Source organism: Corvus brachyrhynchos, unplaced genomic scaffold (genome assembly GCF_000691975.1).
Source record: "Corvus brachyrhynchos isolate BGI_N302 unplaced genomic scaffold, ASM69197v1 scaffold194, whole genome shotgun sequence".
Lineage (NCBI taxonomy): Eukaryota > Metazoa > Chordata > Aves > Passeriformes > Corvidae > Corvus > Corvus brachyrhynchos.
In genome coordinates this window covers 646,861-668,650 of record NW_008237890.1, presented here as the reverse complement: position 1 = coordinate 668,650, position 21,790 = coordinate 646,861, and the positions used below count along the sequence as shown (strand labels likewise).

General features: G+C 41.4%; 1 protein-coding gene across 3 annotated transcripts in view; it reads right to left on the bottom strand.

Annotated features, from left to right (window-relative positions):
- Positions 1 to 2,494: 2,494 nt before the first annotated feature.
- Positions 2,495 to 21,790, bottom strand: part of RCL1 (RNA terminal phosphate cyclase like 1) — a 31,203-nt gene continuing 11,907 nt past the window's right edge. For 2 of the 3 annotated variants that reach the window (XM_008632545.2, XM_017732799.1), the window contains exons 6-9: positions 21,386 to 21,511; positions 19,715 to 19,871; positions 10,729 to 10,832; positions 2,495 to 4,128 (exon numbers count right to left, since the gene is read on the bottom strand). In XM_008632545.2, coding sequence (XP_008630767.1) covers positions 3,978 to 4,128; positions 10,729 to 10,832; positions 19,715 to 19,871; positions 21,386 to 21,511 — 538 coding nt within the window. In that variant the 3' untranslated portion in view covers positions 2,495 to 3,977. Of the gene's footprint in view, positions 4,129 to 9,877; positions 9,906 to 10,728; positions 10,833 to 19,714; positions 19,872 to 21,385; positions 21,512 to 21,790 lie in introns of those variants that run through there. The other variant, XM_017732798.1, reaches the window with a different exon arrangement.

The window sequence follows — 21,790 nt, the reverse complement described above, 5'->3', positions numbered from 1 at the left end:
GCAATACTCCTTCCACATTTTTCTTTTGTTTAGAGTTGCCCTGACACAGTTGTGTGTCTCACTTGGGATCCCTCAGGAGCCAGATTAAATAGAAGTGGACATACATCAGACATACAAAATAAAAGTGTGGAGATGGCCATACAATATTAAAAAAAAAAAAGGAAATAAACTCATAGATAAAATTATGCATCCTGAAAACTCATTCTTTTCTTGTTTGTCTTTTTTTCCTCTGGTTTCTGTCTCAAGAGCATGATTAAGAGAAATAGGGAAGTGAATGTCAGAGTTTTCAAGCAGAGAATTACGCCTCTGTGGATTGAAACAAAATCCGTATCACCCATGGGGAAGAGGAAGAAGAGAGAAAATATCTATGCCCTGGCAGTAACATAAACATGATTTTGAAAACATTACCCAGGACAGCCATGTACTTACTGTTTTGGCCTAGATAATTTACCTACTGTGTACTTCCCCAGAGAGTTATTGCACTGGCTTCTACCCATATGCCTTTGGTAAAGTGCACTGGCTTGGAATGAAACAATTTTGCTTCCAGTATAATCTCTTTGATTCCAGAAGCTGTCCTACAGTAAGTTAGCATGAATTTTCTGACATAACCACCGAAGTCAAACTACAATCACAGCACCATAGGAGAAAGTTTGACAACAGGTATTACCAAATTGGCAGGAGATGCAACGTAAAAGCATATTTTACAAATACTTTTCACATCACCACTATGACTGCCATTCTCGTGGGACTGCACCTGCAGTGCTGCATCCAGCTCTGGGGACCCCAGCATAAGACCTGGACCTCTTGGAGAAAGTCCAGAGGAGGGGCATAGTGATGATCCAAGGTTTGGAGCACCTCTCCTTCTTATGAGGACAGGCTGAGAGATTTGGGTTTGTACAGCCTCGAGAAGACTCTGTGGAGACCTTATAGCACCTTTCAGTCAGTACCTAATGGAACCTGAAGGCTGGAAAGGAACTTTTTAAAATGGCATGTAGTGACAGGACATGGGGTGATGGCTTTAAGCTGAAAGAGGGTATACTTAGATTAGATAGTAGGAAGAAATTCTGTACTGTAAGGGTGGTGAGCTGCTCTAACAGGTTGCCCAGAGCAGTCGTGGATGCCCAATCCCTGTAAGTGTTCAGGGCCAGACTGAATGGATCTTTGAGCAACCTGGTTGGGGGATGATGGAACCAGATGATTTTTAAGGTATCTTCCAAACCAAACCATTCTGATTCTATGATCAGAGCTGTTCACCCAGAGGGATAAACTAAAGTGCTGATGGATTTTTCAAAGAGTACAGGATTATTCATGTACAGCTAATGACTTCAAATTTAAGTTAACTGAGTATTACTCTGCCATGGATGGACTGAGATGAAAGATGTGTCTCCTAGTAACTATCATCTTTACCATAAAGTCTGTGGCTACCAACACTATTTTTCACCAAAAATTTCCTCAGTCCAGCTCTAAAATTAACTATCTTACTGCTTTTATGATCAGACCACCAAAACAGATGTTAATTGCTGTTTTGCTGATAAACAAACAGCTTTTATCTGCAGGATTTCCTTCTAGTAAGTACTTTTCCCAGAATAAGAAGGCCAAATAATTTTAAGAAAGTGCTTAAAACCTCCTCCGGAATTGTTAATATTTCTCCAGAGAGTGACTGTTCTGGAAAAACATATTATTTCATAAATAAAATCTCTGTAAAGCAACAAGCAAATTCAGAGTTGCAGCAAGCATTGTGCTGCAGAGCTATGCAATTTGCAGCAGGGCTAATGGTTACCAGTCTAACTTTAACACTGAGGTTAAGTACAGGTAATTGTGTGACATAATTATTGCTGAAGAATCTGCTGCCTGGGCAACTTACTGCCTTCTCTATGCCTGGTGCAATGGGAAACATTTGGAAAAACTCTCACAGCTTCATAGTTAAGCTTAAAAACAATAAAGCTTTTCATTTTTGAAGTTGTGACAATACTTCCAAATTTTATTTAGGCCAATTTCAGAAATCTGAGCTGTGGCACAAACTCGAGTCTTTAATTAATGTAGGCTTAATATTTTTATTCTAGTGGCAATTAATTTTAGCATGTACATTTCACCTTTTGGATCAGTGGCTCTTTGTATTTTGGGTAATTCTAATTCATAATTTCTAGTTTTTTCATTACATAGTTACAGAAGAGAGCAAGGTAAATTCTTTCATACCTACCTACCTTTTTCTAACTTGCAATGTAAAAAATATAGTCAAGTTATTTTATTTCACATCCTGTTGTTTTATTTAGGGTTTCCTCAGCTGCAAGTCAAATTTTGGAAAGCTAGTAAATTTTAAGAATGGCTTTGCCCTTTCCCTGTGTCCCTCTCTGCCAACTCCCAAACCTGTTTTTTTTTAATGAGTCAGTTCAAGATAGCCATTTATCTTATGAAAGGCTCAGAAAAGAGCCTTCCAGGCTTTCTTTTTTCCAGTTGTTGTCTGTTTTGCTTTAAAGGGAAATAAAACCTTATGTAGGAAAAAAATACTTTATTTTTCCAAAAGATGTCTGACAGATTGCAACAAGAACAAAGTACAGCAAAAAAATGACTCACACGGCCTGCAGTAGTTAACAAAACACTAAGCAAATATCAGACCTTTGTCAAAGTCCTTTTTGGGTCCAATATACATTCTTCATACTACAGAGGTAATGCCCACTTTACAGTGGCATCAGATAAAGTTCGTAAAACCATTATAACACAGTCACTAGTATCTGCTCTATGTACCAGCTTTTGACACAGTTTTATTTTCCTCCAGACGCACAAAGTATAGTCTGGAGTCAAATATAAATTTCTTCCCTTGTGTCAGGACTTTCGCCTTAACTTTAAACAGGTTTGCCTGGAATCTACCAAAGGCCTTTCATGGGTAAATATTTATTTAGTAGAAACTTTTTTGTATCTATCAATCCAAGTAGTGCCCATACAGCACTATCAGAACTTTAAAAAGGGAGCAGATACACAGAATATGATGGTGTAACAGAATACATTTTTCTCCCTCAAAGCCTACAGTTATTTTTGCTACTTTTCACAACTAATTGTGAACCACATGTATAGCATGCCAAACAAACCTAAAAAGAATGTAGGTGGAAAGTCAAAAGCTGTCATGGAGGGTGCCCATCTCCCATGCCCATCTTTGCAAAAGAGGCTAAAATAAGTCAGTACAGGCTGTGATCTCTTCTGCAATATTCTAACATTAGGAAAAATAACAGACAGATATTTTATTCTTCCTGTGAAACTGCAACCCTGAGATGAGCTCAGCTGGTTAAAGCATGGTGCTAATAATGCTAAGATCATGGATTTGATCCCACTATAGGCCATTCACTTAAGAGTTGGACTCAATGAACCTTCTGGGTCCTTTCCAACTCAGACTATTTTGTGATTCTGTGAATTTAGTAAATATAAACAGGAGTGGAGCATCTGCCAAATTCTACACACACGCAATGTATAAACAAAGAATTACTGTCATACCTTTATTTTTATTTTCATGCCAATATTATCTCCATAATTACCTAAAGAATCTAATATTTCCGTTGTGATCACTTGTTTTGAAATGCAAAGCTTGTTTTGATCAATTTTTTTTCCCTCTCTATCTAAACCTTTCAGAAGAAGCTACAAATGAAATCAGTAAATACATTAAACCAGAGCACTCACCTCATTAAGGCTTGAGAGCACAGTGACATGAGGCACTTGTGTCCCATTCAGTGGAATACAGTGCAAAGAGTCCCAAGTCAGCTCAGACTCCAGAGAGCCATTCCAAGCAGCACAGAATACTGGCATTGCATTTATAAATAGCACAGATCTAAATAGTCTGAAATCAGCTTTATTGTTTACATGCAGTGAGCTTGGGTACCCCCGCACTGGAATCATCACAGGTCTCCCTATGCCAGAATAAGTAGACACAGGTAGATTTTATTAGATCTTTGGAGCATTTTCTCTTTCTTGAAGTCTGTAGATGTTTTTTATCTTATAGTTTTACTGAGGTTGCAAAATCCAATGCCAACACACGTCATTAAGACTTTCTCCCCCCCCACGTGCTCTTCCTCAGGGGTCTTTGTTTCAATTTTAAACATGATCTGGAAGAAGCTTCTTAGGTGTCGCAGAAACTCAATTCTGAGGGAGAGAAAATGACACAGTTTAAGAAAAAAAACAGAAAGCCTTTTAGCATTATGTACTAACACAGATTCCAGCAATAAGCATGGTGAATGAAATGCAAAAATATTGCTTAGTTCAATTGGAGAAACAAGGCTACAAGCTCCAAACACTCTTCTCACATGTGTTGTAGAAGTGGCTAGTGACCCCTACTGAAACCTCTGCACTCTGTATAAGCAGAGAGAGGAATGGCTGGTAATACAGCAAGACAAAATGGTGAGGGAAGAACAAAGAAAGGAGAGAAATGTACCCGGGCAAGGTCATTTACTCCTGATGCTGACTCTTCATCAGGGCTATGTGAACCCCATGCCAACCTGTGACTCTCCTCCTTTCCCCTGCCAAATGTTTAAAGCAGAAACAAAACTTAAACAGGGATAGCCAAAAGGCTGGGTGCATACTTTAGGAGAGATCCTAAAGCATATGTTTGATTTGTATTACTAACTTCTCCACTTCTTAGTTAAATGTTTCATTAGAATTATATTCAGACTCAGAATTCTTCCTGTTTTCTCATTTTCAGAAAAAAAAATTCCTTTCATCATTTCAGAAAGAAAGGCACAAAGAAACTAAACAATCACACTGATCCTAAACAAACACTGACTGGAGGGTGAGTAACACAAAAAACTATAAAAAAAGAACAAATCCAAAAACAGCCAAGAAAACATTTTTACTGGCTTCTCCAAAAGAGGGAACAAGCAATTACACCAAAAGATTACAGAAGAAAATTTGTAATTGCTCCAGACAGAAGTTTGGACTCTTCCAGTCATGGCCACAAGCAAGTCTGCAGTTCTGAACAAAGATTTAATCTCCTCCAGCAATTGGTATGTGCTTTTCTTAATTTAAAGAAAGAGAATGTGGACATCCAGTTCACACATTGGCTTGTCTGCTCTACATGCTGAAAGCATAATTGCAAGCTAATCACACATATATCATTATAACAAATCAAGAGAAAGTACCCACAAAATGGGAAGCAGGAGACCAAAAGCATAGGCCTGTCTGCACTATGACATCATGCGACCTCTGACAGCCTCCTGGCAGCTCCTATTCACAGAAATTGTGAAGAAGTACAATGGAAATTGCAGGAGCAAAATTGCTTTATACACTTCAACTGGGCATGCTGCTGCTCCTGCAATCAGATATATGCACAGGAAGAGAGGAAAATGGCAGGACCCAGAAAAAGAGAGGATGCTTTACCTATACTGGTAATGATATGACATGGAATGACATTCGGATGATCTGACATCTCTGGGGCAATCTGCTGAATTCCTCTGCAGGGTGACTGTGGGAACATTCTTCCTCTGCAGGGTGAATGTGGGAACATTGCTCCCAATGCTATGTATACTTTCTACTGCACCTTCTGGACTGATAACTTGCCTCAGCACAGACACCAGCTCTCTCATTTCTCAAACGGATTAACAGTTGAAAGGAATAACTGAAAAATACCTTTTCTTCCATGCCAATTGCAAGGTTTCTGGTTGCAGCTGTAATAGGCAAATGGGCATATGCTGGCGTAATTGCTTCAATAAAGCTGACAGGCAACAAACTCTGTATCAGCCTTCTCCTTAGCTGGGTCATCTCACAGGGCTCTGGCAGTGTGACAAGAAAGCAGCCAAGCCCAAAACAGCAGGAGTGGAATGCTGAACTGCAAGGAGGGCACAGAATAAACTGTACAAATCCTAGAGGCAGTGTGGAGCCAGAGACTCAGAGAATAATCCTTAACAGTGATCAGCAAACTCTGCAACATGTTTGTGGGATCAGTTCAGTCCATACCTCTCTTTGCACATAGCTGGGCTACCCTGCATCTCTGCCTCTTCTCCCTTTTGAATAAAGGCAGAGTGAGAAAAGTATCAGCCCCCATGTACATTGGAGTGCAAGCGAAGGGGAGGCTGCCTGGGGACATCAGGGGAGAATGTAGAACCAGCAAAAGGCCAGCTTTGTGTTGTAGCAGTAGAAGCACAAGTGGTATGAGCCCTGAAAATAGGAGAGAAAGAGGCAGGAAGGTAGGGGTATGTGACGGAAGGCAAGTCTGTATTAGCTCTGAGGTTGGTCTGGGTCACGGGTGAGCACCTCAAACAATAGTGCAGGCTGTACCAACCACACAGGCACAGGCTGGAGGAATGAGAGAGGGGGTGAAAAGTACAAAGAAGGTTTATTTTGCTGAAAATTTACGCTGTGTGTTCAGGCAAGAACAAGGCAGAGCTGAACACTGCTCCTTAGGTGCACAGACAGCTACATGAGCCACACTGGAGGTCTTACAGCCAACAACAACAAGTGTAAAAAGCCTGTTCATCTAAGTGCTGTCTTTTCCCCAAAGCCTGCTAAGGATTACCAAAAAGTACACAAGAACTTCATGTATTGGGCAAAGCAACCAACTAACAGACCACTGTGAGAGAAGACCTGTGCACCAGCAGTGCATTCTTGGCTCAGTTGCCCTGGGGCCTGCACAGGGCTTTGCCTGGCAGCACTGGCAGCCCCAGCACTGCTCTCCTGAGTCCTACCAGAGACCTTCCAAGGCGGACACAGATTGAGGAACTGAGGGTGGGCACCCCCAGTCAGAGGAACAACTAAAACCATCAGCTTGGCTGGGCAGAGGCACCCTAACCCCACCTCTTGAAACTCCTAAACCCTTCCAAAGCCAAGGGTTGGGACACTCAGGCTTTCCTGTTGCTGTCCTTCCCGTAACCCTGGCTCATGCTGATCCACGTGCATGCAGACAGGTCTGTCCTGCCAGACTGACCTCTGTGAGTTAGTGGCATGGCCAGCACCCTGCATACAGTTTTAAGCCCAGCTTGACAGAAAGGCACTCACTTCTGTGAAATATGGATGCTAAGGAAGGGGTAATGCAGATAGCTGCTGGTCATACAGACTGGTAGCCCCAATGCCACTCAGGACAGCCCTGCTCATGGTGTTGCCTGCCCTTCCACCTCCCATCCTTAGTTGAGGCAACAGATGCATCCCATGAAAATACAAAGATCTCAAAGAAATTCCCTCATTCTGATGGGATACTCCAAAGCACTTTGTCCCTGGTGTTCTCAGCAGCCAACTGAACTGTCACATTCATCCTATATTATGCTGGACAGGGAAGCCAATCTAGCATAACACAGCTTTTAAATAGCTTCAGATTCTGTAGGATGTAAGTGCTAAATGCAGAGATGTCACAGCTCTGAGAGAGAAAAGAAGAGGCAAGGATGGGGAATGTGACCGTACTGCAATTTACTTCATGAGGTTGTGTATCAAATGAGTTGCTTGGGAGCCAAATATACCAGTCCTTTATAAGCAGCCCTAGTTGAGGGCATGTGGGTGCTGCATAAAAAGCTGCATTCTACCTGAACAGACCCTCATGGGACTGATGAGTCACAGATTCTCATGGAATGACAGATTTTATGACCTGCTGCTTCAATATGTGTACTCTTGACCTTTATCCCTGCTGCATACACCTAGCTTGGGAGACTGACAACACACCAACTTGAACTCTGCCTGCTTACAAAATAAACTAGTGCATTTGCTTGATTTTCACAGAACAAAAAAAGGTAAAAAAATTTTAAAATACTCACAATGACGAGTGAGTGGATTGTCTCATATGCTTAACTGTGCACTTCAAACACTAATATCTACTCTTCCAAAACCTTTCAAATGAATACTTACTTTACAGGGGATTACTTCCCCTCTGTGCAATGGGACACTTCCCTGTCTTCCCCTCAAAATCTGATGAATGTTGTTTCCAAGGTACCAGGAGTTGAGAAGAGCAGTTAGGTAATTTTTAGCTCTCATGTGATGGCACCACCATTCTTCAGTTATCACAGTACTGTACCTTTCACGTATACAGCACCGGTACCATGATAACCGAAAAAGGACAGTTCATACTCTTATTATTTGATGCCATTGTCAGATAAATAAACCTCCCTTCATTTGATTAAAGAATAACTGCTCAGTCTCTAGAAATAACTGTGATCTAGTAAATCACTTGCAAGTCTGATAAATTAAATTTTTGATAATGGTTGCTGTTTCCCTAACCATTTTCTCATGGAACTCAATTTGGCCACTGCTGTGAAAGATAATAAAAAGTCTTTTTATAAATACAATAAAGACTAAAGGAGGGCCAAGGAAAATCTCCATGCTTTACTGGACGCGGAGAGGAACATTGTCATCACGGATGAAGAAAAGGCTGAGATCCTAATGTCTTCTTTGCTGCAGTCTTTAACAGTAAGACTGTTATCTTCAGGGCAACCAGCCCCCTGAGCTGGGGTACAGGGAGCAGAACAGATCTCCTGTACCCCAGGAGGATCTAGTTAGTGGCTGGCTGTACAGCTTAGACACTCACATGTCTATGGGGCAGGATGGTATTCATTCAAGGGTACTGAGGGAGCTGGCAGAAGCGCTCACCAGCTGCCCTCCATTATGTAGCATCAGTCCTGGCTAAATGAGCAGGTCCCAGAGGACTGAAGGTGGGCCAGTGTGGTGCTTATATCAGAAGAGTCAGAAGGAGGACCCAGGGAACTATAGTAACAGCTCATGGCTTGGATGGGTGCCCTCTTCTCTGGGTATGTCTGTATGGTTGGGACCAGATAGTGGTGGTGGATGGAGTTACATCCAGCTGGTGGCCGGTCACCTGTGGTGTTCCCCAGGGCTCAGTACTGGGGCCAGTTCTTCATCAATGACCTGTACAACGGGATTGAGTGCCCCCTCAGTCAGTTTGCAGATGACACCAAGATGGGTGGTAGTGTTGACCTGCTGGAGGGTAGGAGGGCTCTGCAGAGGGATCTGGACACGCTGGATCATGGGCTGAGGTCAATTGTATGAGGTTCAACAAGGCCCAGTGCCAGGTCCTGTCCTTCGGTCACAACAACCCCAGGCAATGCCACAGGCCGGGGCAGAGTGGCTGCAAAGCTGCCCACAGGAAAAGGACCTGGGGGTGCTGGTGATGATGCCTTTTCCTGGTCTTAAAATCAAGAGTCATACACTGTTAGAAGTGGAAAAGGGATTTTACCTTTATTTTAAGGATCCTTAGGTGCACACGTCCAGGTCATATACATCAAGATGCACCCTGCCCCAGTCTGCCCCCAAAGATCAGGTATAACATTATAGGTTTTACTAATTAGCATATCTATCAAAGATTCCCCAATGAGAGGCTCAGGTGAGCCCCCCTCCCCAAGGAACCTTCCCCTGGACGGTTCTATCTTGGTATACAGAATGTGTTCTGGAGAGGACCTTGGGGTCTGGGGCACAGTGATCCCTAGCTACGAAGCTTCTAAAATGTTTAGTCTCTTAGCTTGACAAACAAGTCCAAGAATGTAGGCAAAAGCACTAGGAATACAGAAGTTGTAAAAAGGTATAACAGGGGTATAAAAGAAAAGGCAAAAAATCTTCAGGGCATCAGCGACAGCAGCTGAACATGAGCCAGGGTGTGCCCAGGTGGCCAAGAAGGCCAATGGCATCCTGACAGCAACAGTGTGGCCAGCAGGACCAGGGCAGGGATTGTTCCCCTGTACTCGGCACTGGTGAAGCCACACTTGAATCCTGTGGTCAGTTCTGGGCCACTCTAAGAAAGACATGGAGGTGCTGGAGCGCGTCCAGAGAAGGGCAATGGAGCTGGTGAAGGGTCTAGAGAGTAAGTCCCATGAGGAGCAGCTGAAGGAGCTGGGCGTGTTTAGCCTGAAGAAAAGGAGGCTCAGAGGAGACCTTACTGCTCTCTACAACTCCCTGAAAGGAGGGTGTACCCAGGTGGGGCTCAGTCTCTTCTCCTAGGCAACAAGTGACAGGATTAGAGGAATTCGCCTCAAGCTGCACCAGGGAAGGTTCAGATTGGACATCAGGAAGAGCTTTGTCACTGCAAGGGTTGTTAAGAATTGAAATGGGCCACCCATGGTGGTAGTGGAGTCACAATCTGCAAAGTGTTAAAGAAACAACCAGACCTAGCACTGTGGTCTAGTTGAGAAATAGTGTTCAGTCAAAAGTTGGACTTGATGACCTTGGACATCTCTTCCAGCCTTGATGATTCTGTGGTTCTGTAACCTGTGTTTACAACCAGCAATATAAGAAATTTATTTCTTTCTATCCTCTGAACATCTAACAGCTGCAGACAAATCTTAAGTAAAAACTGAGACTGAAGGACCTGCTGCCTTGATAAAACCTTGAAATAGCACATAGCTCCATGAACTGAAGTCTTAAGCTGTTTTATAGGAAAAATCACAGCTTTAGAGTTTGACTAGCCCTTTGAAATACGACAATGAGACAGCTACAGAGAGAGTACTAGGGAAAACATAGCGGTGTATACTAGGCACCAAAAAGCAAACTGATGTACACATACATTCCAGGTCAAGAACCATCAATAAATCCTGTCTCTGCAATTCTCAGAAACAGGAATAATATAGAACAGTAAGGGACTCATCTAACACGTAGAAACAAACTCGAGGCAACTTACACCACTTGTCTCATTTGAAGTCAGGTACAAGTTGTTCTATTTGTAACCACAGGCAAAGTCTTCCATATATAAAAATAGCTGTGTGCAACAAAACTAGTGAATTAAAACACGACTGTGTAATTTAACTGAACAAAACAACTTACGTATATGGAGATAGAGGTCCCAACAGGACTTTGGAAACATCCCGCTGTCCAAGGGTCATAAGGAGCAGAGCAAGGCTCTGATTTGTTGAATCTACACAGCCTCCCTGCAAACCAAAATGTTTTAATAATTAATCTCTGTACAAACCAGAAATTTAGATGAGAGGAGAGTAACAAAGGCAAAATATACACTTAAAAGGCTGAAATACCACTCCCAATTTTTAAGGGCCAAGAAGATAAAAATCTAGATTTTTTAACAATGACAAATTCATTTCACATGGCTGGCTGGGAAAGGAACAGAACTAAAACAAAACCCAGTAAGAAGGTCACATTAAACATCCCTCCTAAGCTGTTTTAACATCCCAGAGTGTAGACACTGAAGAATTTCTTTGCAGTAAATTGAAAAGAGGTATTAGCTCTAGTTCATATGCCTTTGAAGATACCATGAATTCCAGCATTTTATGATAATGATAGTTACCTTTGGACAAATAGTTCAGTGTTAGCAGGTGCAAACAAGCAAGTTAAAAGTTATTTAGCACTTATCCACAAAAACATTTGCTGCTAACTTTTGTGGGTTTACATTTGTAAAACATTTCCCCTCCATAATTAAAATGGAAGATTTTTTTTATTGCTAAGTGAGCGAGCCATACATAAAATTAAGTAGAACTACACATACTCCTATTTGACTGTAGTAAGTCATATATGCAAGGTAAATTGTACTGTATGTGGAAGGTGTTTACTATGATGCATACATTAATTGGAACCGGAAGACTAGAACTAGAAATGAGAATTGTTTACAAAGCTGGAATATAAATTTAAAGGGATACTTCCAGTCAAGACTGCTGTAGAGAGAATTTACCAACTACTGCTATGCAAAACCACTGAAAACAGAAAAAATATCTGATTATATTGGACTGTCCTTATATTCATACTGATCCACAGCCACATGAAATCTATGAACAGTTTTCTGCTGCATCAGGCCTAATGCTAAGTCCTCTGAATAGGGTCTCTGAAGAGAATGAAACTAAAACCTCATCTTTCTAAAACCAAGTTCTGTAATGAGGTAAACTGACAGTTACCTTTGTCGACAAGGAAGGCAACCTATCATAATTTCAAGAGATAACACTAGCCAAAAAGTCAATAAATTTTGCACTAGATAGATTAAGAAAATCAGTCAATGTGACAACCTCGGCACATTTACTCAGTGAGAGACAGAAAGGAGAACCTTTCCAAGGGGAGATACTGAAGATTTAATTTTCGAGATGGCCTTGCTTCTGTGTGACAAGCCTCAGCTCCATTCTTCTGAAAAAGTCTCTGCATTTCATACAACTAACTACACCACAGCGAAATAAGTAGCTTTATAACATTCACTACCATGACACAACTCCAAAACATGCTCTTACAGCAGTACTTGGCCTTTTAACTGTGTGAACTTGCCATATCAAAGTGAAGTTCACGTACTCAACCTAATGCCTTCTATGGGACCGATAAAAATTGTGCTTTATCTTGAGTGAACAGGGTATCTGCAGAATTTGCTGGTGCAATCTAGAGCCACAGGTCTCACCAGTTGTATTTGCCAATGAGAAACATGTACAAGAAGCAGATAAGAGTTTGGTAAGGAGTACTCATGACACTGGACTGTCTGCATTTGTAGTTCAGTTAATAATTCAAAAATGCTCGTTATTTGGATGAAAATTTTACATTTTCTGTGCTTGGTTTTTTGTTTCTCTACAGCTGAAGACATTATAAAATGTTTTTGTAATCAAATTTATACAAAAGCTTCAGTCAGCATGGAGACAAACATGTCCTAAGCAATATATCAAAACACAATGCATCCACCATGTCCTACATGCAGCAAGAGCTCTCTTGCTGCAGCGAGTCAGTCATCCCCAGTACTGCTGTGCAGTAGCAATCTGTTATCCCCATTTGTGGTGGTGCACTCCCCCCTGTCCCCTTGGGCCACTCTACGATCTCCTCAGGAATTCTCATTAGACATTGACCTTGATTAATGGCTCCTGGGCAGTTAAGCTCATCTTGAGCTTATCAGAAACAGTCTGTTCCTAGGAACTTCTGCCTAACGAACTGCTGTTTTCTAATGAACAGCCTTGGAACATTATTTTTGTCTAAATCATAGCCCAGGTGGAACAATACTAATGTTACTGTACCTTTTGAGGAAAATTTCAGTAACAACTGACCCAGATTGTGGCCAGGATGGAGAGAGAAGGCTAAAGCCAAGCATCTCACAACCCTTTAGGCAGCAGTACTAAGTGAGGGTCCTTGAGTTCTCCTGGACCACAGCAGGCTGCACCAGTGCCTCCCTCTAAGTGGTACAGCTCTTGAAGCTCAACAACCCCCAAGTCTCCAAATCTTGGAGGACAATCACCAAAAGCTGTTGACAGGGCCTGGGCTGATACACTCAACCCTCAAAGCTTAACCCTTCACCTGTTGACAGGTACAGAGGCATCTGACCTAAATACTTTACTAAACTTGAGGGGAATTTTTATCCTTTTCATATACTTCTTTGTGTCTATGTCTGTGCATGTATGAATTGATCTTAGTACATTACAGCAAGTGTCGTATGAACGTTGCCATCTCTTAATTTACAACTAAGTTACTACTGTGCTTATAGTAAATCTTACCGAATCATTTTGTAAATGTTAGTCACAGAATCACAGAATGTTAAAGACTGGAAGGGATCACAACAGATCAGCTGGTCCAACCTCCCTGCTCAAGCAGGACCACCCCAGGGTACATGGCACAGGATTGCATCCAGACAGTTCTTGAATATCTCCAGTGAGGGAGACTCCACAGCCTCTCTGGGCAATCTGTTCCAGTGTGCAATCACCTGCACTGTAAAGGATATGTAAAAATATCTTCCTCATATACAGGTGGAACTTCCTGCGCATTCGTTTCTGTCCACTGCCTCTGGCCCTATTGCCTGGCACCACCAAGAAGAGCTTGGATCCATCTTCCTGGCATCCTCCCTTTAGATATATTAGAAAGATCCCCTGTCAGTCATCTCTTCTCAGTGCCAAACAGGCCCAGTTCTCTTAGCCTTTTGTCATAAGAGAGATGCTCCAGTCCTTTAATCATCTTTGTCATCCTCCTCTGGACTTGCTCCAGGAGCTCCATGTCTCTCTTGTCCTGAGGAGCCCAGAACTGGGCACAAATCTCCAGATGTGGCCTCCCCAGGGCTGAGTAGAGGGGCAGGATCACCTCCCTCAACCTCCTGGCAATGCTCTTCCTAATGCCCTCATTGGCCGTCTTGGTCACAAGGACACACTGCTGGCTCAGTGTTGTCCACCAGGACTCCCAGGTTTTTCTTTCCCACAGAGCTGCTTCCCAGCAGATCAGCCCCCAGCCTGTTGCGGTGCCCAGGGTTTTTCTTCCCCACATGCAGGACCCTGCACTTGCCTTTGTTGCATTTCAGAAGGTTCCTCTCTGTCCATCTCTCCACCCTGTCAAGGCCCTTCTGAAGGTCTGCACAGCCCTCTGGGGTATCGGCCACTCCTCCCAGCTTTGTATCGTCAGTGAACTCACTGAGGAGGCATTTGTACAAAGGCAGCATTCACTAACTCTGCTCCCTCTGTGTCCTGTGTTAACACAGTCCCCCTCCCTTTTAGTATCAGGCCCATATTATCCTTTTATCTTTTGTTATTGATGTATTTGAAAAAGCCCTTCTTGTTGTCCTTGACACTCTTTGCCAGACTTAATTCCAGGTGGACCTTGGCTTTCCTTGTCTCATTTCTACTTACTCTGACAACCTCTCTATATTCATGTCAAGTGACCTGACCCTGCTTACAGCTCCTGTGTATTTCCTGCTTACCCTTGATAATGAGAGGAGTTCTTTATTTATCCATCAGGTCTCTTTTCCCCTTTGCCTGATATCTTGCACGTTTGGACGCATTGTTCTTGAGCCTGGAGAAAGTGATCCTTGAATATCAACCAACTCTCTTGCACCCTTCAAGGTCTCTTGGACCCTGTGAGGCTTGTTTCCATGACATTCTCCACGAAGATCTCCCTGAAGAAGCTAAAGTTAGCTCTCCTGAAGTCCATGGTTGTAAACTTACTGCCCTGCTTTCCCCTCATCCTGCTGAGGATGAGGTACTGAATTCCACACTGCACACCTCCAGCAAGGCCTTCCCTGTTTGTTAGTATGAGTTGAGCGGCACACCATTCCCTGTGGGATTCTCCGCTGCCTGTGTCAGGAAATTGTCATCAGTGCTTTCCTGGAACCTCCTGGGCTGTTTGTGTTTCACTGTGCTGGTTCTGCAGCAGATGTCAGGGTAGTTTAAGTCCCCCAAAAGAACCACGGCCTGTGATGTTGAGGCTGCTTCATGGTGCCTGTAGGAGGCCTCATTTGCTTCCTCCTTCTGATCAGGCAGCAAACACCCACAACAGTGTCTCCCTTACTAGTCTGCCCTTTTATCCTGACACATAAGCTCATCATCCAACCCAAGACAGAGCTCAATATGTTCCAGGTGTTGCCTCACACAGGGGACAAGTCCGCCACCCTGTCTTCCTGGACTGTCTCTCCTTTATGACAACATTCCAGTCACATGAACTATCCCACCATGTCTCTGTAATCACAATAAGATCAAAGGCCTGTGACTACATGCAGGTCTCTAGCTCATCTTGTTTGTTCCCCATACTGTGTGCACTGGTGCACATGCACTTTACAGAAGTATTTGATTGTGTCAACATTCCAGTAGTCAATGATTAAATGCTGCTACATCCTTTAGACAAATCGTTGATCAAGTCTGAGGGTACATTTGGCAAGGGGTCCACTTTTGGGACCCAAAGGGAGGATCTCCCTTACTCCTTCTGCAGCATCATCCTTTTCCATCCTTACCCTTTTGCATTCCCGTTCTCTGCATAAATCATTGTAGATTCATTCTAATCCAATTTTTCTTTATGTGCTTCATCTGTATAGTAAGCAATAGTGAACCTTGCCATCAAACTTTGTTGCACGTCAACAAATTTATACAAAAACTTGCTTTTGTTGCTACTTTTGCCAGTGATTTAAGTGATCTAAACCACTCATTTGTAACACCATTCCTACATAGGCAGTTCCTAGACAGTGACATTAAGTGATTACTTGTAATCTAATGACTGAACAGTAACTTCTGCCAAATGAAGGACTTAACACTCACAAGGAGGCCAAGCCTTTTTCTATCAATCCACCTGCTTACCCAAGAGTGAAAAATTAAAAACAACACTCCCAAAAGAAATGGGATGGGCAAAGTCGGAGCCAAAAACATTTGTTCCAAAATAGCTGGCACTCATTATCAATGTAGAACGCAGCTTCTAGACTGTATTAATTCAGTTTATGGCAGTTTCTCCATTATTGTTTACACTGACTATAGAGCCAGATCCAGCTAGTTGTGACAATTAGACATAGATCACTTAAAATCCCATCCATTTTTACATGTTATACAAATACTACAGCTGACTTGTACATACAAATATCACAACTCTGTGTATTGGACAACAGTGTTTCAAAAAGGTTTATTCTTCTGAGCTTGAGCCTGTCTTTGATTGAGTGTTAGTTATATTTTGGCATACATGCAATTTCCCCCTTTACCTGTGCGGTACATATTTGCAGGACTCAGTAATTTGTTATGTGTAGGGTAACAAATTATTGCAGAGGGTTTGTATTTAGGTTTTTGGGATTTGGGGTTTTTTTCCAGAATAATGGAGCAGAACCTTACTACACTGAAGTAAGACCATCTTGAAAATTACGCCATCAGTGAAATCCTTCACTCATTTTAGCTCTAGTTCAATAAATCCAACAGCCTTAGCCCTCCTGCCCTTCCAAGATCCCCCAGCAACTCGGCCTTTCTTCATTAAAGAATTCAGCCTCAAACAGGTATACAAACTCCCCTATTTTTCATGATTACAAAGAATATAAAAATTAAATCCTTTTCCAGTTCTTCCAGGCCTTTCCATTCTGCCAATTACTCTCTATATAAAGCTCCCATAAACAATGCCTTTCAAAGACAAGAGTTAAAATCCTTACTGGCCTTCTACAATTAAGCTTCAGAAAGAACTGCATATGGATTTGTAATGACAATGCTAATCAGTCACTCCATTGTCCCCTCTTGCAGAGCCACTGCAATTAAGGCACTGTGCCACTTATCATTAGTCAATTAGCTCTGACATCTTTCCATCAACAAATGTGCATCAAAAAAGTTCTGCTGATTCCAAGAATCATACAACCTATTTAATTTCCTTTTGAAGGCTTAATAAAAGAACATTTAGCAAGACTCAAATCCTTAGATTTCCTAGGTGGTAAAGTTTACACAATAGCAAGCGCTTTATGAAACATCCCTGGACCCCTTTCAACAGTAATGAACTCCAGCAGATTTAGGTGATCCCAACACCTAAAGGTGATCCCTTTTAATTGTCTCCAGTGCTCTCAGACTGCCCTTGTCTGGTCAACCCTCCCTGGCTCCCACAGCATAGTACCTACTGGCAAAAACACAGATGATGAAATAATCTCATAAAGAGAAGATCTAAACACAAGAAAATAAATTCTCCCTTGAGCCCTGTATTCAACAAGTAGGTTGGCGTAAAAAGACATGGGATATAGAGACTGCCCATTCAGAGCAATCTATTCTTGCTTTCTCAAATTTTTAGTTTCATTAAACATATTATCTAGGCAAACATAAAAAAAATAGTGTATTAAACCTAAACAAACACTGCACACTTTGCAACATGTTTTTATATCCTCTCTGGGTTCAGCACTAAATCAAACAGACCTAATAAAAACAAACAAACAAAAAAAAACCCACAAAAAACCAAATGTCCAAAACCCAAACACTCTAAAAAAGCCCATCCCAAAACAAAAAACAAACTAACCCCCAAAAAATACAAAAGAAAGAAAATGAGAAAGTAACCTTCTCTTTCAACATTCAGGCTGGCACTGTATGACCACATATCATACATAAATTCAAATGTGTATTCTGAAAACTACATAATGATACACATCATATTGCCTATGGTAGAGGGAGAGGGGAATTCACTAAATAACGGCTAAGCACTCCAATAGATAACTAGCACAATAGCCAAAAATGCTAGCAAACTAGAATTTTTCCACAGTGAGCTGCTGTAGTGAAGGACAAACAGCCTGTAGTCTGCACTGCATTTTTCAGTCACCCACACATAAGACACCCACACATAAAAGAGTCTTCCAGGAGCACCAGCAGTATCATAGCAAGCCACAGCTAACAACCCCACTCACTCAGAATCTGATCCTCAAAGACACCGAAACCTGGTAGCCTATTACTTTATGATTCAAAGACTTGCCTGACCCTGCTTCCTCCTCAAATGTTTTTTTCCTGCTGCCTTGAGAGCCTTACTGCCCTTTGCAGAATTTGACTCATCATATTGAAATGGCTGCAGTACACTAAAGGAGAAAGTTACTTGCTTTAGGCCTTTCCAGCCCTTTCCATTTCATAAGTTCTCTGACATCTGACTCTATGCAAAGCATAATATCTGGACAAATTCCCCCACTAGTTTTAATCTGTCAAGTGCTGAACTGCTTCCAAAGGGAAAAAAATACCTATTGCTGCTAATAAAAGTATGTGGAAGCTGGATTTTTGATGTCTCTGGACATCTGACTACCTGAAGATATTTTCCAAGACATTTACACGAAGCAACAGATGTACCAAAAGATTTGTACAATTTACCCCTGAAATAAAAACAGCTACGTGACACTACATAATTCCAGAAACAGATGTATGTTTCAGTCACTAGTTGTGACTACAGTCTCCACACATGCTGGACTTTCAAATGCCGGGCGTCTAGATTGTACCCAGAAACCCAGGAAGAAGATTCTGTTGGTGGCATTTCTATGAGATAAGAAACCTGGGCTAGAAAAGTTCTTCAGCAACACAGTGCATATACTGTATAAACAAAGAAAAAATATTAATGGAAGACTGGAAAAAGTGACCAGATGATAATTCAAACAGATGAAGGATTTGCAGCAGGGAAAGGGAAAAATAATATGGGCACAGATGAACAATCTGTCACAGGTATGGATGTGATTTATGAGGCTGAGGGGCATTTTTGTAATTAACTACATTCCCTAATACAGAATCTCAATAATGGCAGTCTTAATGCTTTGCAAAGTCAGACAGGTTATTACAGTACAGAGTAACTACTTGGTTTTTAAAATAATGAGTAAAATTTGTAGATGACTGCCTCCTAAAGGCCAAACGTATTTTATCAATACTGAAAAACAAGTTATTTTAATATTTGTGGAGATACAAAACAAAGTGGCTGGAAGGTTCTTTATTAAATTAGAAACTCATCAGGGTGCTATCTGCCAAGTCATTTGCAAGACTGAAAGCTGCTCATCTGTAAAATTCTTGCCACATCTGAAAATCATTTTAATTAAGGAAAAAAGCTATGCTGAAGAAAACTGCGATGCACTTAGAATTCCTAAGTAAACACCATCCTCGCTCCCTTCCAACGACCCATTCAGCCAATTCTTCATACAACCAACAATTCTCAGCACGTTTGACTTTGTCATCATCATCACAAAGTGGTCAACATGGAGGCCTGCTGGGTTTTTTCCCCCTTCTGTTCCCTCCTATGTTCTTCTACTCATAATGTCCCATTCCAACCACTAGTTTAGAAGCACTGACTATATTACCAATCTATCTTATTTTAAAAATTAGCAGCCCACACAAAGCTAACTGAATTCCATTGCAGACAAAAAGCAACAGAAGAAGAATTTCCCAGTCCCATGTTTCAAAATAACACATATTAGACACTGGAAATAACTTACCCCAGTAAGTGATTACACTGTTAAAGGAACCGTTCAAAACTGCTTTTTACCTGGATGAAGACACTGGCAGCATCAGATCATTTGTCTGTTTGGATCTGAGCGTGTCTGAGGGTACCACCAAACCACCCATCCCTTTACCAATTTTATCACCTCCTTCCCTTACATCTATATACGCAAAACACATTGGCCACTTACTCTGTAGACCTCCTCAAGCAGCAGCTTAGCACAATTCTGGCCCAGTTCCTCAGGAAGCACAGCTGCTCCCTGGCCCTGAGGGTTTGAGGCTAGCTCAGCACTGAGAATAGTGCCATTGATGGTTTCTGCAGTAAGACACATGCCAAAACCTGGTGATCTGAAAGAAAGGGAAAAAGTGCATTTGATTTAAGGATGAAACTGGAGTAATGAGCCAAGAACTTCAAGTCATAAACAGCTCCTCCTATAGGATGACAAACGTCCTGGTTGATAGAATAGATTCACTCTGGAAAAAGAAAATTAACAGCAGTATTTAAAAGTCGAACCCAGTACCACTTGCCACAAAGCCCTCTATGCTGGCTTTTCCTGGGCCAAACTCTTCAAACAGGAAAAACTAAAAAGAAAATAAAAAGCCATCCATCTCAGAAATGCTATTTTTTTTTTTAATAAAGGAGGGTATCTTTCACATTTATTTGTGTTTGATAAACATTTCAAAGGCATCTGGTGTTTCTTCTCTGTGACATTCAAAACCAAAACGACCCTCCTTTAAGTCTTCAGCTCTTTCCCCTTAAACCTCAATATTTAGCAAGATTAGACCAATTAATATCAGGGATACTGGTGTCATACTGGACTCATACTTAAGATGAATGTCACAACACAGTAGCATCAGAAATCCAGCCATGTTGAAATGGATTCAGTTCCTCTTCCCAAGCTGTTGTTTATCCCTCTTCATGAGCTACATGTAGTAAAAATAATGTTGCTGTCCCAATTCATTTGACTTTTTAAATTTTATAAACAGATGAACAAAAAATTGAGACCCCAAAACCACACAGCTCCCAGAAAAATTTTTACAATTCTGATCCTATTAAACAGTCTGGAGCCATTAGTTACAAACCTGGGATATTAAAAAAGATGAAGGATTGGAAAAGACAAAAAATACTAAAAAAATATTTAACAATTCCTAGGTTTGTAAACTTTTGAATCTAACAAATTTTAAGGTAATATTTCAAAAATCAGAAACAGTGAAAGAAAACATGCATGCCTGCATTTGACCATACAGACAGAATGCAAACAAATGAGTTATCCAGAATCTTTTAACCTCAAGGAAGAATGACAAGAGGACAACAGAGATGACAGATACCAGCAAAATTGTCTGAACTGCATCCACCACTTCTGTCTTCTGCCAGAAGTGGAAGTACAGTAAATTAATTTTTCAGTCCTCACTAGTGAGAAGACACTCCTTCAGCCATTCAGCAGAGGACAACCCATACTGCTTTAACACTTCCTTAAGACGCCTCGGTCCCATCCTTAATATTACCATTTCCATCAGAAGGTGTACAGTCAGCTTTGAGTGTTGGTTTCCTCAACATACCTTTGATCTTAATCTCTCTTCAAAGCAACAGATTTAAATATGAAGGGAGCTCAATTTGCCTTTAGTGCCAGTAATTATATATTGCATTCCTTGTTTAAGAAAACACACTTCTATCCCTGTTATATAAATAAAACAAATGTATCTAGTGAATCACCCTTTTTTTTCCTTGTGAGAAATATTTATTTCAAGTCAACAAAATAGAAGATTGTGATCTAAAACTCAGTAAAATTAGATCAGGACACCCTAGCAGATGAACAAATGCAGAATTACGTGTCTGTTTCCTGTAAATTCTGAATACTCACTTTCCAGAGCTGACCCCCTTCATATGATCTGTGTAGATATAGATGTCTGGGAGGAATTTATTCAGGATGCCCCTTGCAGATTCCACCATTCTGTTTGCCATCTGTGGTGACACCCGGACAGAGTATCTACATTTCTGAGCTAAGAAATCCATTGTGGTCACAGAGAAATTGAAAGCAGAGACTGACAAAAGTGAAGACACCCCACTGCATTATTTCAGAAAATGTGTTTTATACATCTATTCATGGGCTCTTGTCCATGTTCCTGTACTTAGAGAACCATATGCACATAAGTGCTTTCTACAGTCTTTTCGTTTAAATACACAGTTGTGACAGTGTGTCATAAAGTAAAAGAAGAAACAGGCTGCAAATCTGCACCTCTGGCACAAAATTTGACCTCATTCCTGC